Source organism: Lepisosteus platostomus, chromosome 1 (genome assembly GCF_059453375.1).
Source record: "Lepisosteus platostomus isolate fLepPlt1 chromosome 1, fLepPlt1.hap1, whole genome shotgun sequence".
NCBI lineage: Eukaryota > Metazoa > Chordata > Actinopteri > Semionotiformes > Lepisosteidae > Lepisosteus > Lepisosteus platostomus.
The window spans coordinates 64,184,774-64,203,510 of NC_142611.1; the positions used below are offsets into that span (position 1 = coordinate 64,184,774).

The 18,737-nt window shown below is 46.3% G+C and overlaps 1 protein-coding gene across 7 annotated transcripts in view; it reads left to right on the plus strand.

The window, feature by feature from the left end:
- scn8ab (sodium channel, voltage gated, type VIII, alpha subunit b) overlaps positions 1 to 14,670 on the plus strand; it is a 99,185-nt gene extending 84,515 nt beyond the window's left edge. For all 7 annotated transcript variants that reach the window (XM_088633492.1, XM_088633491.1, XM_088633495.1 and 4 more), the window contains 6 exons: positions 4,596 to 4,880; positions 5,572 to 5,625; positions 6,297 to 6,434; positions 7,276 to 7,380; positions 8,231 to 8,501; positions 9,263 to 14,670. In XM_088633492.1, coding sequence (XP_088489618.1) covers positions 4,596 to 4,880; positions 5,572 to 5,625; positions 6,297 to 6,434; positions 7,276 to 7,380; positions 8,231 to 8,501; positions 9,263 to 10,413 — 2,004 coding nt within the window. In that variant the 3' untranslated portion in view covers positions 10,414 to 14,670. The remainder of the gene's footprint in view (positions 1 to 4,595; positions 4,881 to 5,571; positions 5,626 to 6,296; positions 6,435 to 7,275; positions 7,381 to 8,230; positions 8,502 to 9,262) is intronic.
- Positions 14,671 to 18,737: the final 4,067 nt, after the last annotated feature.

Genomic DNA, 18,737 nt, shown 5'->3' on the forward strand with positions numbered 1-18,737 from the left:
GGTTCTTTTTTACAGCGACCTTGCCAGGGTGAGGTTGGTGGAAGAGTTGAAACAGTGTTGTCATTCTTTGGGGGTTTGAAAAGAACTTAAAAGTGTGAAAGGTTCCCCGACTGAACCCTTGTCTGTAGCAAGAGGGTGAAGGAGGTCTAGTGAGGGGTTCAGAAGGGCTATTAAAAACGTTTGGTTTAAGAAACAGCTTGACAAGACAGTTCCTTTGCTGAGTTCTTCCATTTATTTTTTGTTTTGTTTTTGTGGGATCTAGATTTTTTAAATTCAAGTCTAAAAATGAATCACTTAATTGAGAGCACACTATTTTATAGAGCGAAAGCTGTCACTTTCAGACAGAGGCTTTAAAATGTTGGCTTTTAAAGGCACTGCTTAAGGTAGTTTATCGATCACATTACAATGACAGGTCTCTGTTCAGGAACGCTCTGTAGACTGGTGCTGCAGACAGGACACTGAGGACACAGGGCTCTGATGGCACAGCTTATCCTTGGTCCAAAAATGTAGGCATGTTCCTCTACAGCTTGAATCATTTGGCTAGAATTCTGTAATATCATGCTCACTGACTATTGTTCAAACTGCCATTGACACCTGCTACTTGCTTTGTCAGAGGTCAGGGGAGTTTCTGCATTTTAGGTGAAGACTATCGGTGAAATTCCAAAATCTGAAACACCCTCCAATCCCTTCATTTGATCACAATAGCAGAAACATGTCTTAAAACAAAAGGGGCAACTGTGGTGTTTGCTCCAGAAGCAGAAGAGTTTTGAATTGCTAAGTGCTCACTGAGGCTGGCTAAAGGACATTTCTTCTGTACAGACAAAACAAAGGCGAATGTAGGAGTCTACATCCTGATCCCTAAAGACCTTGTTAAACTCAAACATATATATGGAGCAGAATTGTATTCATCTGGAGTGCAGAAGATTTCATGGGGCCTTGATTCAGGCATTCAAAATCTTGAAGGATGCTAGCCAGGTCAAATACAGAAACCTTTTCACGATGAGCAACCCTATTAGGACACAAGTGGAAATGAACCTTTGGAATACTCGGGACAGGAAATCGAAGACCTTACACAAAGGGTGCTGGGAGTCTGGAATCAGCTCACTTGCTGTGCCCTTGAAGAGGATTCAATGGATTCATTTAAGAAGCAGCTTGGTGGAGTTTTGGGATTCTTTAGCTAATAGCAGCCAAACAATCAAGATGGAACCAGTTTCCCCATTTACTGTATCTCCATGTGCTTGGTGCATTAAACAGGTTAAAATAAGCAAATTAGTGCAAACACAAAGGCCCAAGTCATATAACGGCATTTTTTGCTTGGAAAAAATATAACCAGTACTATTTTGTGCTGAAGCCCGACCCTTTAGGTTACATTAGCAAAATTATTTATCGTGGGGAAATTTGATCTTGCACATGTCATGACATTGCCACTTTGCAGCTGTGAAATTTTTGGTTATGACTTTTTTTTTCAATCTTGCCAGCAAAACTGCTAAATTAGCTAGGAGAAGCTTATTATTTCTGACCTTTGGAAATGCTCAGGAACAAGTTATGTGTATATCTGTACAGCTGCAGTTCTTGAAATACAACTTCCATGGGAGACCTTGCGTAGCTATTTTATTACCATTGGAAGCCAAAGCGGTTCTCTGGATTTTCCCCATTGCGGATCTTCCTTCAGTTCTTCTGGAAAGGCATCTCTGCACAATTAATTTATTTTTCTGAGTGCATGCATCCAGGTGTGACTACTGGGCTGACCTGGGCTTCTGAAGTGCTTGTGCTCCCGCAGAAAAGGTGCAAAGTGCAGTTTCCCAGTTGCCACCCCAGTGGGTCGACATTTATGTGACAGTTGTTGTAAGAAGGTGCCTGATTGTTTGCCTGTAGTAATATGTATGTTGCCTAAAGAGAAATTCCCGAATGGTTTACTTAATAGATGAACCTTTTAATTCTGTTAGGATAGAAATGTATATTTAATTATTATTCTTTTTGGTTTGTAATCTCCCCATGTCCAAAGTACCCTGCTACATTTGATTTGTGGGGAAGGTCACTCCTGCCCATTTCAGCTAGCTGGGCCCCATTTTTTTACTGTCAGGGCTCCAGTGTTCCCAGTGTCCTGAAATCAGCATGGTGAACTGCCCTCTCTAATGAGCGTGAAACAGGACTCGCTAAGAGCACTGACACCCCCCTGACTTTCAAACACAGGACAGGACTCCAACTGACAGCATACTGTCCTTCAAACACAGGGCAGGACTCTCTCTGACACCATACTGTCCTTCAAACACAGGACAGGACTCAAACTGACACCATACTGTCCTACAAACACAGGACAGGACTCCCACTGACAGAATACTGTCCTTCAAACACAGGACAGGACTCTCACTGACACCATACTTTCTTTCAAACACAGGACAGGACTCCCACTGACACCCCCTTGACTTTCAAACACAGGACAGGACTCCCACTGACACCATACTGTCCTACAAACACAGGACAGGACTCAGGCACTCACATAATACACATACATAGCTACATACATAACTAATGCTCCACTGAGCCAGCCAAAGTTTAGGTTCGAGCTTTCTGTAAACTGAAGGTGATGCGGAGAGGGTCTCAAAAACATGCTTCAGGATATTGTCCTCTGTTCTGCTGAAAGGAGACGTATTGCTCTTTGTTAATCCATTGAGTTCGCAGGGGTATTTGGTACTCTACTTGAGATAGCACAACAAAGCCATGTAACACGCATGAATTATTCAATCGCCGATGCACATTATGCACTTTTTAAAGCCATTTTCCCCTCTTTTTAATATATATTTGACTATATATATATAGTGTGTATATATAGTTTTTAATTGTGACTTCTAATATGGCTAGATTGCACTCCAGTAAGAGCTGGGCTCTCTTTGCAATAGAGAAGAGGTTGTTAATTTCTGTAGAAATTCTGCCTGTTGGTCCACAGCTGTACTTAAGGAATGAACAACTTGTAGAAAAAGCTCTTTTCTCAAGTGTATCGCCTGTTCCAAGCAAGGAGAAAAGGAGCTTCCAATATCATTCCAACTGTGAGACACTGGTCCTCCAGATAGCAGGGGAGATGACCTGGCAGAATTTGAATCTGAGCTATGTTGCTCTTTCAGTCTAAATGCCCCTGAGGGTTTTACAACCCCCCCACCCCCCCCCCCCCCAAATTATGGCTTTAGATCTGCATATCTGGCAACATCATTGTTGCCAGGTGGCTGCTTTTAAAATCTTTTTGAGCTGCTGAAACTTTTTTTAACTCCAGTGGCTTCAGATATTCAAAATAAAAAGAAACTGACCTGTTTCAAATGCTCAGAGAATCCCCAACCAAGTCCTGCTCCAGTACGCCTCCTACCTTGAATGGGGGCGGGGGGGGGAATATGGCTTTATGGTATTGGGCCTGCAAAAGACACGCATGCTCAGCTGTCTGCCTGAGAGCTGTTGATCGGCCTGCATAAGTACTAATACTGAGCAGTCCACTGTCCACCGAAGTCATTGCTACCTGTGTCAGAGGGAAGGGGAGAGTGCAGGGATGGTGGGAGGTGGGCGTGGGGGTCAGAACCTCTCAAATTGCTTCTGCTTTCCATTGCAGTGTTTGAAGTGGGAAGGGGTGGTTGGAAGGGGTGGGGGCTACATACAGGTATGATCGAATGACATTGGTCTCACACCCCCCTCCCATGAACAAACAGGGAGATTCACTCCCTTCGGCGGCTCTGTGTGTAAGGAGAGGCAGACCGCAGCCCGATTTAGGAATCGGAGGACCGAAAACGATATGGCAGAAGTGATTCCCGCAAGGCTTTCGCTTCCCATGTTTTGTGGAGACTGGGTGTCTGTTTCGTGCGTAGAGCCGAGCAGGTACAGGAGACGATTTTATCCGAGCCAGCAGGGGAAAACAAATTTGGCTGAATTTGATTCCAGGAAAAGACTGGAGTCTGGGAGGGTGGGAGGTCCCTCCTTCACTGCAGTGTAGCAACCAGTAACCAAAAGAGCTAATAAACAGGTAGACTTCCTGGGTTCGAGTGTAGGACTGTCATCGGAGCTGTGTGGCTCAGGTGCTCGGAGGTTTACCTGGGACACCAGCCAGGATCTGTGCTCCCGCCACCTGGTACTGGCGATCCTGGAGAACACTCCTTACTCCTTATAGTTCCTCCCCAAGACTGCACCAGGCAGGGCGCCGACAGCATGCATGATCTGAAGCCTCTAGAGGCAGCGCTGTGGTCATGCAGACTCGGATCTGGAATGAGATCCTTGAGCCAGTGCGAGGAATCCTGCCCTTCGGTATTCCGATGGTGAACCTCCTTCTCTACAGACTGCTTCTTCTAAGCATTAAAACAGCTTTCCTGAGCTTAATGCCAATGCTGCATTGAATGATCAGGGGTGGTGCAACAGGGGGCACTGGTTGAACTATAAGCAGTCCTGCGTGTTTAGGAGTGATGATCCTACTTTAATAGGCCTGTAATGAAGGGGGTGCAGTGAAGTGCAGAGTGCATACGGGTATGTAGCTGTTCTCCACTGTGGTGTGAATGGGGGGGGTGTCCCAAGTCTGGCTGTGTCTGACGCTGTGCTGCCCTGTCTCTCTCCGTCTGGTTTAGGTGGTAGTCAACGCACTGGTGGGTGCCATCCCTTCCATTATGAATGTGTTGCTGGTTTGCCTCATCTTTTGGCTGATTTTCAGTATCATGGGGGTCAACTTGTTTGCGGGAAAGTACTACTACTGCTACAATGAGACCGCTGAGGAATACTTCGATTTCAAGACGGTCAACAACAAAACAGAGTGCGAGAACCTCATTCAACAGAACTTCACTGAGGTGCGGTGGAAGAACGTCAAGATCAACTTCGACAATGTGGGAGCCGGCTACCTGGCTCTGCTGCAAGTGGTGAGAGCTCCCCACCTCTGTACCCCACTCCTTTAGTAATCCCTCACTATACAAGCTCAGTTTGATCCTTGAAAATTGCTTGTAAGGCGATAACTTATATAACGGAAAATAAATTCCTATTACTTCCCATGTTGTGATCTCTGGTTCCAGAACTCACAAATGATATGTTTAACACCCAGACCTAAAATACAGCACAGATCAGTACCTAAGTATGAAAACAATAACTAGTCATTCCTGGTTAATTATTTGAGTAATGTGCTTAAAGTCATTAACCGATGCATAAACAATAGGTGGGAAAGCAATAACCAGTTTTTAGGTGTTACCAGTATTTTATTACTCCCTTCTATATGAGATATCCTTCTTATTTATGGTACAGTAGCTACCTTAATGCAGTTATTAGCAAATGCACAAACATTAGTTTATACCTGTAAACTAATAAACATTAGTTTATAGCCTTTATTATAAAAAATGAATTGTAATAAAAAGTAACATCCTCATTCAAGAAGATTAGAGAAGAAAATGAATATCTGCAATTTTTTACAGGAACCCAGGTTGGAAGAGTGAAAATCTGCTTGTTCAATGAAAACAGTGATTAAATAATAACATAAAGGCCGTCAACCTTCCAGTCACAGGCACAGATCCTTAGCCACAGAGCCACCGACATTAACTCCTGCTTGTGTTTCCCTGACAGGCTACTTTTAAAGGGTGGATGGACATCATGTATGCAGCAGTGGATTCCAGGAAGGTAAGAAGTGTTACAAATTCTTTTTCCTTTCTGTCACGGAATACTTGACCAAGACTGGGGCAACCCTGTCCTGCAGGGCTGGTATGTGTCCGCTGGGTGTCCAGTCCTGGTCCTGGGGGGGTCAGTGTGTCCGCTGGGTGTCCAGTCCTGGCCCTGGGGGGTCAGTGTGTCTGCAGGGTGCCTTGAGGATACACAGACCCCTCAGGATGAGGACCGGACAACCCTGTAGACTCAATGACCCCCCCAGGACCAGGACTGGACACCTCATAGACTCACTGACCCCCCAGGACCAGGACTGGACACGCTGCAGACTCACTGACCCCCCAGCACCAGGACTGGACACCCTGTAGACTCACTGACCCCCCATGACCAGGACTGGACACCCCATAGACACACTGACCACCCAGGACCAGGACTGGAGACAACTGGATTAGAAGTTTCTTATGACTTGTGAAATAAGGATTCATTCCTGAGATTTTGCATCAGTGTTGGGTTAGTGGCCAGTTAAGCAAAACCTTTTAAGTAGCTATGCTTGAGCTGCACACTTGGGCTCATCAGGTGGCAGAGGATACCCTCATAAGGGGTTGTGAGGGGAAAGGGCTTCCTGCAGTACTAAGCTGTATGGTGAAAGCAGACCCGGTTGCTCACAGTGTTTCCTTTCTTGTCCACAGGTGGAGGAGCAGCCCATCTACGAAGACAACATCTACATGTACATCTACTTTGTCATCTTCATCATCTTTGGCTCCTTCTTCACCCTGAACCTCTTCATCGGTGTCATCATCGACAACTTCAACCAGCAGAAGAAAAAGATAAGCCTTGCTTTCTTTTCCTCCCCCTGTTATAAGGCTTTATTGCAGTGTTGCAGAAAGCAGCGCTATAAAGCTGTGCGTTCATTGGACATCAGCAATCGCAGGCCCTGAGTAGCCAGTAGGAGTTCCCTTCTCCCATTCTGTGATTCTGTCGATTTTCTAAAAGCAATCAGGCTTTGGGGCACATGGACTGCACTTCTTATGTAATGATAACCACAGAGTTGACAGAATCCTTATAGGTTACTGATGAGAGGAGGCCATTCAGCCCATCTGGCCTGATTGGTAATAAGTAATTATTTGATCCCAGAATCTCATCCTGCCATTTCTTGAATGAAGCAGAAATATCGGCTTCAAACACTTGGCTGGGCAGCTTGTTCCAGACTACCACACCCCTCTGTGCTTCCTTAACTCCTAGCTGGATGTGAAAGTCCAAAGTACAAGGAGCAGAGCAGCAGGAGCCCACTGTGCACACAGGCTGTCGTAGAAGGGAACTGGCAGAAAAAGGAAAAGGAGAAGCACAAGCCAAGGGACCAAAGCTGCAAATTTTCTCCACAAACTGCAGATTAAGTCAAAACACAGCTCATTGGTTGATAGCTTCTTGCATTTATCCAATGGGAACCTGCCATTAGCTTCTGGCATTGGTGGACCAGTCATAGGTTTCATGTAATGTGGTCCTTGCTGTGGGGGAGGATCTAGGCATTTGGGCATCATACAGTATATTATGAGCCAGGGAGTTGAGAAAACACAGCTTGGTCACCTCCAGGTCAATTTGATGATAGTTTCTCCATTAGCACCAAGGGAGTATAAGATTGTAACCAGTTTCCTCTGATTTCTCCTATACTTTGGGGGCCAGGATATTTTCATGACTGAAGAGCAAAAGAAATACTACAATGCCATGAAGAAGCTGGGGTCCAAGAAGCCACAGAAACCCATCCCCAGACCTCTGGTATGTCCCTGCTGCTGTGACCCCACCCCCAACTTCAGGTTTCATTATAACACTACTTTTCTTAATAATTAAACATAGTGAACAGAACACAAGTAACACAAACGGCATACGCACTCTACGCTCCCCAGCAGTCCAGGGGTATAGCTCACTTCAGCTGTGTTTGTTAAAAGGTGCTCCTCTGCACTCACCCCACATGGACCACAGTGACTGCCCTGTGATTAGGGATTTAATCCCAAGGAGCCACAGAGCAGAGAAGAACAAGGAGTGCGAGGTGGTGGGCGATGGGTGTAGTATGAGCTTGTACTAAAGATCTGATTCAGTCTGGGTCCTCAACAAGACCTTCAATAAGACTTTCCTGGGGAACCCCAGTCCAGTTGGTTTTGTAGGTCAACAGTTTCTGATTGAACCTGAAGTAAAGAAGTGATCTGTTCATTTTAGTGAACTCTGGTCCTTAATGGCTTAAGGATACTCAGATTTTGGTCCACAGTCATGTTTAAATTAATTTTACAAATCATATGCTTAATTGTATTTAAAAATGTCCATGTCTTTACAATATAGTGATCTGATAATGGTCTATAACACCTGCTGGGTTGGGGCTATCCAGGATCAGGTTTGATGGCCCTCTGGATTAGGTGTTGGGGGAGATCTCTAATGGACCAGGTTTAACTGCTCATTAACTGCTCTTCAGTGGCTAGACTTGGAAACAGCTGTCTTTAAGAGCAGTTAAATCAATGAATGATTCAGTTAACCCATGGCCTGCAGAATGGGAAAGATGAAATTGACAATGAAAGGTCTTGACGTCACCATCTTTTCTTCTTGTGCTCTTCCCCCCCACTACCCCACCTCCCAGAACAAGATCCAGGGGATGGTGTTTGACTTCGTCACGCAGCAGGTCTTCGACATCTCCATCATGATTCTCATCTGCCTCAACATGGTCACCATGATGGTGGAGACGGACGACCAGAGCAAGGAGATGGAGAACATCCTCTACTGGATCAACTTCATCTTCATCATTATCTTCACCACGGAGTTTGTTCTCAAGCTCTTCGCTCTCAGGCACTACTACTTCACCATTGGCTGGAACATCTTCGATGTTGTGGTGGTCATTCTATCCATTGTGGGTGAGGAGCACTGTCACGCTAATTTTCCCACCCTTGCCCATCTCTTTCTGTGACATCATGCTGCTCCCCAGCGCCAGCAGCGTAATCCAACCCTAATTAAAGGCAAAATAACTTTACTTCCTAAAAACAAAAGTCACTCGTGGTAAAACACACTCCTCTCTGGACCTTGTCATCACACATGATTATGGACTCAAAAACCATGCCCCTATTTCTATTTAAAGATCTTCGATTTATCCATTTTCTATCAGCTACCTAGTACAAAATTGCAGGGGATCCAGAACCTATCTCAGCATGCAGCAGGCACAAGGCAGTAAACAATCTGGACAGGACGCCAGTCCATCACAGGTCACACAGATACAATCAATTTTCCCATTGAAACTACCAGCATGTCTTTGGACTGTGCAAGGAAACCAGAACACCTGAAAGAGAAAAACACATGAACATGTGTGTCCTTTAGTCTGTAAGCCCTTTTTTCTGTATACAAGTAGAATGTACATCATAGATGAAATCGTTTGTTTCCATGCACAACTTCCTTTGCTTGGGGATTGAGTGGAAAGCTCTGTCAGCGTGTGTTAGCTGCAAAGGAACAAGTAAAGGTTAATTCCACACTGGAAGGTAGCAAGACTACTTTTCAGTACTGAATTAACTTGTTCTTTTTCTGTGTCCATGTTTGTAGTGGGCACTGATTATAGCACAAGATTTGCAGTGTGATTAAAGTGACTCTCTAACTGTCCTTCACTCTCTTACCCCCATCTTTGCAGGGATGTTCCTGGCGGACCTGATCGAGAAGTACTTTGTCTCTCCTACGCTGTTCAGGGTGATCCGACTGGCCCGAATTGGCCGTATCCTGCGCTTGATCAAGGGGGCCAAGGGGATCAGGACTCTGCTGTTCGCTCTGATGATGTCCCTGCCAGCCCTGTTCAACATCGGCCTCCTTCTCTTCCTCGTCATGTTTATTTTCTCCATCTTCGGCATGTCCAACTTCGCCTATGTGAAGAAGGGAGGTGGCATCGATGACATGTTCAACTTCGAGACCTTCGGCAACAGCATGATCTGCCTGTTCATGATCACCACCTCCGCAGGCTGGGACGGCCTCCTGCTGCCTATCCTGAACCGGCCCCCCGACTGCACTCTGGACAAGGAGCACCCGGGCAGCCAGGTCCGGGGGGATTGTGGCAACCCTTCGGTGGGCATCTTCTTCTTCGTCATGTACATCATCATCTCCTTCCTCATCGTGGTCAACATGTACATCGCCATCATCCTGGAGAACTTCAGCGTGGCCACAGAGGAGAGCGCCGAGCCACTGAGCGAGGATGACTTTGAGACCTTCTACGAGATCTGGGAGAAGTTCGACCCCGACGCCTCGCAGTTCATCGCCTACGCCAAACTCTCGGACTTTGCGGACACCCTAGAGCACCCGCTGAGGGTGCCCAAGCCCAACACCATTGAGCTGATCGCCATGGACCTGCCTATGGTCAGTGGGGACCGCATCCACTGCCTGGACATCCTGTTCGCCTTCACAAAACGTGTTTTGGGCGACAGCGGGGAGCTGGACATCCTGCGGCAGCAGATGGAAGAGCGCTTTGTGGCGTCCAACCCCTCCAAGGTGTCGTACGAGCCGATCACCACCACGCTGCGGCGCAAGCAGGAAGAGGTGTCGGCCATCGTCATCCAGCGCGCCTACCGGCGCTACCTGGTGAAGCGGGGCTTTGTGTGCAAGCGAGGGCCGGGGACAAACAAGCTGGAGAACGGGGGGACCAATCAAGAGAAGGAGGGCACGCCCTCCACTGCATCCCTCCCCTCCTACGACAGCGTGACGAAACCCGACAAGGAGAAACAGGAGGAGCACGAGGGGCGGGGCAGGAAAGAGAAGGGCAGAAACCAAAAAGATGTCAGGGAATCTAAGTGTTAGGATCTAATAATAAAATACTACTACTAATAACAATAATAAAGCAAAATTAGATGAAACTTTCAAACAAGCAAATCAAATGTACAGATTATTTCATTTGCAAGTAACGAAACCCACACAAAATTGTTTACAGACTTCACCGATGTATCAATGCAGAAGAAGCAGCCCCGTTTCTTACAGCTTTGAAGACACTTAACTCGATTTAAACCAAACATAATCAGCTTACTGTGTGACATTGTTGCATCAAGACTTGAGGTTTTGAAACCGATTCTAATGCGACGGGAACGGGAGAGGAAATCCTCGCCTCAGCTGACGGCGGACTGCATTTTTCTCGGGGGGGAAATCGCAGGAGAGAAACGGGGAAGAGATGAGAATGAAACAGGACTCCCGATTGCCCGTGGGAATTGGGATTGCGCCGCGTGGCAAAAACGAGGGAGAGGCAGGGGGGAAAAAAAACAATCCAATCTGGGATTTTCCCAAAGGAAACGGAGCTGCCGGTGGGGGGAGGGGGGCACGTACAGTAAACTTCCAAAGCAAGTCTGAAGGATTTTATCTATCTCGTTTTCCTCATGCGTCGGGGAAAACGGTAAAAGGAACCACATAGGACGAAAAACGAGAACCCAGAACTATCTCAAAAAGGGGGTTTGTTTGTCCCTGGTGAATATTATTGCATCTTTACATTATTTGAGTGGCAAAAAAAACAAAAACAGAAAAAAACATTTAACATTTAGCCCATGTCACAAGTCTTCTCATCGTATCTTTGTTATACCTGCATAAAAAAATTACAAAAGAAATTTTCTACATGGGCTTTCACATTGATTGGGAAAGGGGGGGTCAATCAGGGTTTTGACTTGGGCTGAAGGGGACTTGCTCAGACCGATTTCCAAAAAAAACTAATTGTGCTCGTTCAATGCATAGAAATGACTTGCATGGAGGCATGCTTTAATCAGGAATCATGCATGAGTAACCATAATCCACAAGACACTAATATGCAGACCACAACAGTGGCTTGACCATAAGTTTGAGGCTGTCCACTGAAAAAAATTAAGAAATATAGTAAAAAAATATCAATTATTATAATAATACACGATATTGGGGGAAGAACCTAATATATATCCTGCCCTTCACAAATAATATCCAACTTACAGATCTTTCATTCAAAGCCTCATTAGAGTTTTTGCAGTAAGAGGAGGTTGTAATCATTCAGTAGCTGATGTTCTGATGTTTGAGTATACCAACATTGTGGCACATTAAAAAAAACAAAAAATGACAAAAAAGACAAGTACCAAGATTTCGCTGCTCTGGATTTTGTGAATGGGGGAAGCAGCCGGGGGGGTTGGGGGAGGGGGAGAGGGAGGGGGGTTGATTGGTGTTGTATGTTGATGAGGAAACGACAAAGTAAAAAGGCAAAGCAAACCCTGTACAACAGACACCCTGGGCTTTAGAAACTGCTCATTTGTATCCTGCAATATGATGTTTTGCTGACTTTTGACCTGAGGTCTGTCTGTCTCCTGGTTGTTGCTGTGTGAGAGGAGGCCCTCAGCTGGTGCTGGGGCAGGGGTTCGAGGGGAGGGCGCTGCTGATGTTTTTGTTTTACCCTCTTCCAAGGTGCTGCAGTCAGGCTGGAGTAAGGCAACAGTGCCCGGATGTGCGTGCTGTGAGCAGGAGCTGTTGCCTGTTTTTTGTCTACTCCTTTCCTGCTCTCGTGTTTATTTCACATTGCTCCCCACCCCACCCCCACCCGCTGTGCCCATCCAGATCCCAGTCTGGCAGTGTCGTAACCTGGACGCCGCGCCGGATTCTATGCTTCAGTAGCCATGGTGTCCTTTCAGTGCAATTTCATTTTTATTTACAGTCGCGGTTGGTTTTAATCTTGAAGCATTTCGGCAAAAAGAAAATAACAGGACCGTACAAATGTCAAAAGGAGAAGAAGAGGGAGAGCACAGGTTTGTCAGAGTGGAAAGCAGGCTTGTGAAGATACGGATCGGAGGAGATGGAGGAAAAGCCAATTGCCATCCGATTCCTCGTCTCCTGGTGTCGTCATGCAGTAGCTGGACATGAGGCTCCTGGATGGGCTCCGGGAAATCAATCTTGAGTTTGGGAGAGAAAGGGGCAGGTTGGGTTATTCTTGCTTCAAGAGAACAATGCAATACACAATGCAATCTTACAGCTCCTTCCATGGAAGGTTGAACAGGAGGCTTTTTTTCCCAGTCTTCCTGTTGGGAAACGAAGAAACAAAGGGCCAAATAGCAGATTTTTCATGCCTGCTTGTGAAGCTCATCAATGGGTGCTGGCCTGCACTGAGGGTCCCAACAGCAGATCTCAATGTGTGAGTGCATGAGGGCACAAAAAAGTCATGGTCATTCTTCCAGGAGTGATTAAAGAGGTTCAGTGTCAGCCAGTGCCTTGCAAGCCAGAACTAGTTTGAAGACAATTCCAAGTGGGTTTGGTAGCGTATGCAACAGCCCCAGCACTGGAGTTGTGTGCTTTTAGACACGAAGGAAGGGAGAAAATGGATCTGGCATAAAGGAGTGATAGAAGGGATAAATTGCCAAAATTAGAGTTTTGACTCCCAAGACTCCTCCAGAAGCACCTGGAGAAGCTGTTTTGTGAGAGCCTGTGTCTGTGCTGGTCAGCGTAAGCTACAGAGCTCTCGGGTTATAACTAGTACAATCTGTGATATTTTTATAATGGGTTCTCTCGAAAACTCTGGAGGGATGATGCCAAATACAGAGTACCTGGCCGTGTCTTCCATGTTTTGTATGGACAAATGCTCACGAGAGCTTTCGGCTGCACTTCCTGTGGCGTGCCAATCGGAAAAACTGCCCACTTCCGGCCGGGGGGCGTGGCGGCTCTGGAGTTCTTTGATCCAGCTGTTGCATGACGTCTCCAAACTAGTGTTGCTCATTAATTTGTACCAAATAAACTAACGAAGAACCGTTCCAAACGCCGTCTGACTTTCCCGTGCCCATCTGGGACACAGCGTGTAAAAACACATTCGTCCATAAGCAACATAAAACTAAATATATGTACAGTGCAGGCTATATTGTAAACGGCACAAAAAAAACGCTGAAAAGTTAAGGATGAACTTTTTAAGAGACTGCTATAAATAATGTAATATATTTTTATTTTATCAGCATGCGTTTTTTGTAAATACAGAAATAAAAAATATTACTACTACAGTACTAGTATTACTCTGATAATTAAAAATAGAATGGCTTCCAGCTGATGCCCTGGTCACATCTGTTCATTTTTTTCGTCATCTTATTGTGAGACACTGTCCAACACTATAGAGGGGAAACGGAAAAAAAAGTCTGTATGAACACCTTCCCCTCATCCCCACCCTGCGTCGGAGAGGAAGAGGCCCTGCAGACAAAGGCGTTGGTGCTTTCTCACGTGCAGTGCACCCGACTCATCATCTGTTTGTCCCTGCACGGGCCAGTTAATGGGACACCCCCCTAGCCCCCGCCCGCGAGAATTGCACTATTTTGCACAGCTTTTGTACGTGATGTCATCTCCTCCTCCCCCTCAAAATAAAAAAATCACCCACCTGGACCCACTAAACCTAATTTTATCTGCTGGTGCCCCCCAAATCCTACTCCTTTGCTTACCCACCCACTCCCCAGCCCTGACCCTCTGCCCCCATTCCGTGCCAGCAAGCTTCCTCCTTGTGTTCATCTTGCTCTTGGCACAGTTTTCCCCCAACAGCCTGTGCCTTTATCTGCTTTTCGCCAACTTCAGACCCCACACCAAAACAAACCGCGGGAGCCAATTTACGGAGCACAAACGTGACTTAGGGGTCCTGACATTGACCACAATTAGAGGTGTCCGCAATACTGCCTGAGTAGAAACAAAGAGAAAATGCTCAATGGTAAAACTAACATGCAATGTGTTTCTGCACTCTTGTGTGTTCCAGTCACCTGGCTTTCGAGACAGCAGCTTGCCTTTCAGCTTTCATCTGATTTACAACGACATCTGTTGATTTATTTTTGTATGGATATTTCTTTATTGGATCTATTTAGTTTATTTTTGTAGCATGATGGAAATGCTATTTTTGTTTTTTTCCCCGCTGAAAAATAACAGAAAAATGCTTTTTTCATTGTTGTTATCATTTGCCACTAAAAGTAAAAAAATAAAAAATAAAGTAGGAGAAAAGACATACAACGTGTTGCACCAACACCGGACTCTTAGTAAGATCTTCTGAAAGATTGTCTTCATTTGAGCACGAACTTTTTTCTTAATAAAGCAGCCTTCCAGTTACGCCTTGTGTGGGGTTTATTGCTGAGGCACGAGGGAGGACAGGGCGTCCCTCTGGCTTCCTTGTCACACTGTTCTTGCGGACGGACGCTGGCTTGGACCAGACAGGCTGCCATGCTGGGCCGGGCCATGCTGGGAATGGGTTCCTGTGCCCAAGCTGTGCATGCTCCAGTCTGCTTGGGTGGCCGGGGCCAGCCGCCGACAAATTTTGGTCTCTTCTCCTTTGAGCTGGACAAAACGAAGTGGAAAGAAGAGGGGGTGCATCTCACCCAGCCCCAAGCCAAGACTTCTCAACTGCGGTGTCTCCTTTCCCGGCCCTGTGACTTACCACTTGGCTTTTTTCATTTTGCGGGAGGTCTTGTTTCAATATCCAGGGCGTTTTGTAAGAGGGGCGAGATCTGACCCGCAACAGGGGCTTCTGTCGCAGGTGTGGTACAGTATACGAGTTCTTGATTCAGACGGTGGCTCAGTACTGGGGCTGGAGAGATCTCAGCAGTCCTGCAGCTGTCTGAGGTCAGCACCTCAAGCAAGTCTATAAGTCCAGCGTTGTCCAGTCAGGAGTGTGACCAACTCTGGGTGGAAGAAAACATTTCTTTTTTACTTCCTACGTGATCTCAAATTTACTGATGTGTTTCACTGGTCATTTTATAAAACACTTACACCCAGTCTACAGCTGGATATTGAGATGGAATGATTTGTGTGAATTCCCTTGCTCAAAGGTATATCAACAGTGTTGAATCTGGGTTTTTGATCCCACAACCTTCTCCTTACGAATCCAAAACTATAGCCACTGCTCCACACTGCTGCCAGGAAATGTGGGCATGTAGAAAGAAGTGTTTCTTTTTTCTTTCTCTATGATCTCTCATCTGTCCAATGCAGCCATTTATGGCACTTTTAGAAGCGGTTTTGGATCTTAGGAAAGCAGTGGTTTATAAGGTGGCTTACTAGGCCCTGCTTGAGGTGGCTCTGTCCAGGTTGGGAATCAAGATGTCCTTGTCCAGGGAGAATGGACACATTCAATCTAAGCCAAACTTTTGCATTAGGATACACAAAATCAAGAGCCATCTGCATGAAACAAGTTACATTTCCTCTTGTGTTTCCTTTTTAGATATCCGTGAGACTTAAGGGCTTTAAGCAAAACTGCTGTTAAATGCTGTTACATTTAACACTCCAGTCGGCACCTTTGTTAAGGCCACAGGATCTGTTTTTAATACTACAGTCTGTACCCCCGTTAAGATCACAGGATCTGTATTTAATACTACAGTCTGTACCCTCGTTAAGGCCACAGGATCTGTATTTAATACTACAGTCTGTACCCTCGTTAAGGCCACAGGATCTGTATTTAATACTACAGTCTGTACCCTCGTTAAGACCACAGGATCTGTATTTAATACTGCAGTCTGGACCTTCGTTAAGACCACAGGATCTGTATTTAATACTGCAGTCTGTACCCTCGTTAAGACCACAGGATCTGTATTTAATACTGCAGTCTGTACCTTCGTTAAGACCACAGGATCTGTATTTAATACTGCAGTCTGTACCTTCGTCAAGGCCACAGGATCTGTATTTAATACTGCAGTCTGTACCCTTGTTAAGACCACAGGATCTGTATTTAATACTGCAGTCTGTACCTTCGTTAAGGCCACAGGATCTGTATTTAATACTGCAGTCTGTACCCTCGTTAAGGACACAGGATCTGTATTTAATACTGCAGTCTGTACCCTCGTTAAGGGCACAGGATCTGTATTTAATACTGCAGTCTGTACCCTCGTTAAGTTCACAGGATCTGTATTTAATACTGCAGTCTGTACCCTCGTTAAGACCACAGGATCTGTATTTAATACTGCAGTCTGTACCCTCGTTAAGGCCACAGGATCTGTATTTAATACTGCAGTCTGTACCCTTGTTAAGACCGCAGGATCTTAAGTCTGTACCTTCGTTATGGGATCAGGACCTTTGTCTAATACTGAAGGTGTTTCACACAGTTCCCTCTGAGTTCTCATTAGACCAGAGTTAAATGAGATTAAACTTTTTTTGCATCAAACCCAAATCCCCACATGACTGTTGAATAATGTATGACTGCTGGGAGCTAGATTGCCCTTTTTCTGTCTTGGGACAGAATTTGACCAAATTTATGGCCGAATAAATACCTGTTTTTTTGTATAGGGTAGCACAATGCCATTTAATCTGTCTCAGCTCTTGAGTCTAAATTGTTTGTCTCTCTGTTCTGTCTCTGACTGTTGCAGAAGATGAGTGGGGATTTACAGTTCAAGGTTCTACCCATGCCTCTTGACTGGTGCAGTTTCCATGATGAGCTTGTATTACACCAGAGTAAAGGGAGGGAGGAAGGGATTACAATTGTCAGTGTGTCTGGTTCTCTGGAAAGTTACTTTCTTCCTGCAGAAAAACGAGCTTGGAGCTCAGTGACCTTCAGGGTCTGTGTGGGGAGGGGGTGCAAGGTAACTGTGAATCTCTGAAAGGGACCTTCCCTGAGGCACAAACGCACCTCCAGCTTGTTACAGCCTGCTGTCTGTCCATGTAAAGCAGGGATGGACAAGGTGTGGTTTTCATCCCACTGCTGATCTTAATTACTTAAAGCTTAATCAGTGGTTAACTGGAAAAGCACCTGTAAAGCCTGCAGTCCTCTGGCCCTTTAGGACAGGAGCTGCCAACTGAGCTCTCTCTTGCCCACTCAACAACACGATTCTACACAAAACAAACCCGAACGGTCAGTTATTAAACAGTGAGCAGACCAAATATCTACCTGCTGGCTGACCTAAAGCTCTTCCTTGGTAAAGGTTACACTGCTTCACTTTACCATGCCAGGCCTCCCCACTTCTGGGGTGGTTCAGTGCTGAAATGGGGTCAGTGTGTCTGCAGGGTGTCCAGTCCTGGGTGGGGTCAGTGTGTCTACAGGGTGTCCAGTCCTGGTCCTGGGGGGTCAGTGTGTCTGCAGGGTGTCCAGTCCTGGTCCTGGGGGGGTCAGTGTGTCTACAGGGTGTCCAGTCCTGGTCCTGGGGGGGTCAGTGTGTCTGCAGGGTGTCCAGTCCTGGGGGGGTCAGTGTGTCTACAGGGTGTCCAGTCCTGGGGGGTCAGTGTGTCTGCAGGGTGTCCAGTCCTGGTCCTGGGGGGTCAGTGTGTCTGCAGAGTGACCAGTCCCTGTCCTGGGGGGGGCAGTGTGTCTGCAGGGTGTCCAGTCCTGGTCCTGGGGGATCAGTTTGTCTGCAGGGTGTCCAGTCCTGGTCCTGGGGGATCAGTTTGTCTGCAGGGTGTCCAGTCCTGGTCCTGGGGGGGTCAGTGTGTCTGCAGGGTGTCCAGTCCTGGTCCTGGGGGGTCAGTTTGTCTGCAGGGTGTCCAGTCCTGGTCCTGGGGGGTCAGCGTGTCTGCAGGGTGTCCAGTCCTGGGGGGTCAGTGTGTCTGCAGGGTATTCAGTCTGGTTGTGGGAGGGTCAGTGTGTCTGCAGACAGACAATGATAGGCTTGAAAACCCCAGACACAGGCCTTCCTCACTATGTGAAAAAAGGTGAGCCTTGTTCCCCGTCGGTATGTCTGGTGTGTGTGTCTATTATAATTGTCATAACTGATTAAAGAAATCCGGTTCAACACTGCTGGCCTCATCACGTTATGCCTTAACATGCATAAAAAGCGTTTTCTGTTGCAGAATATAGTTACTGTTACATCCCTTTTTAGAGGTCAAATAAAATTCTTAGGTCAATTAAGGGGTTTCATCAAACAAGAGAGCTCAACTGCTGGGAAGAACTGTGTTTTGGGTTTCTTGTGGCAGTGGCAGGTGTGGGCTCCTGTTATTAAACATGGATACACACAGCTGCTGGGCACTGCAAACATTTCACACTGATCTCGTCTCTTCCTCCTTCTTTTCAATGGAATGCATTAAGGTGGCACAGTGGGTGCTCCAGTTTACACCCACATCCAGACATACTGGTGGGTTAATCGGCCCTGATGTGAGTGTGGCTGTGTCTGAGTGTGTGTGTCCTGTAATGGACTAGTGTCCCATGCAGAGTGTACCCTGCCTTGCCCCCATTGTTTGCTGGGATAGGCTCCTGTTCCCGC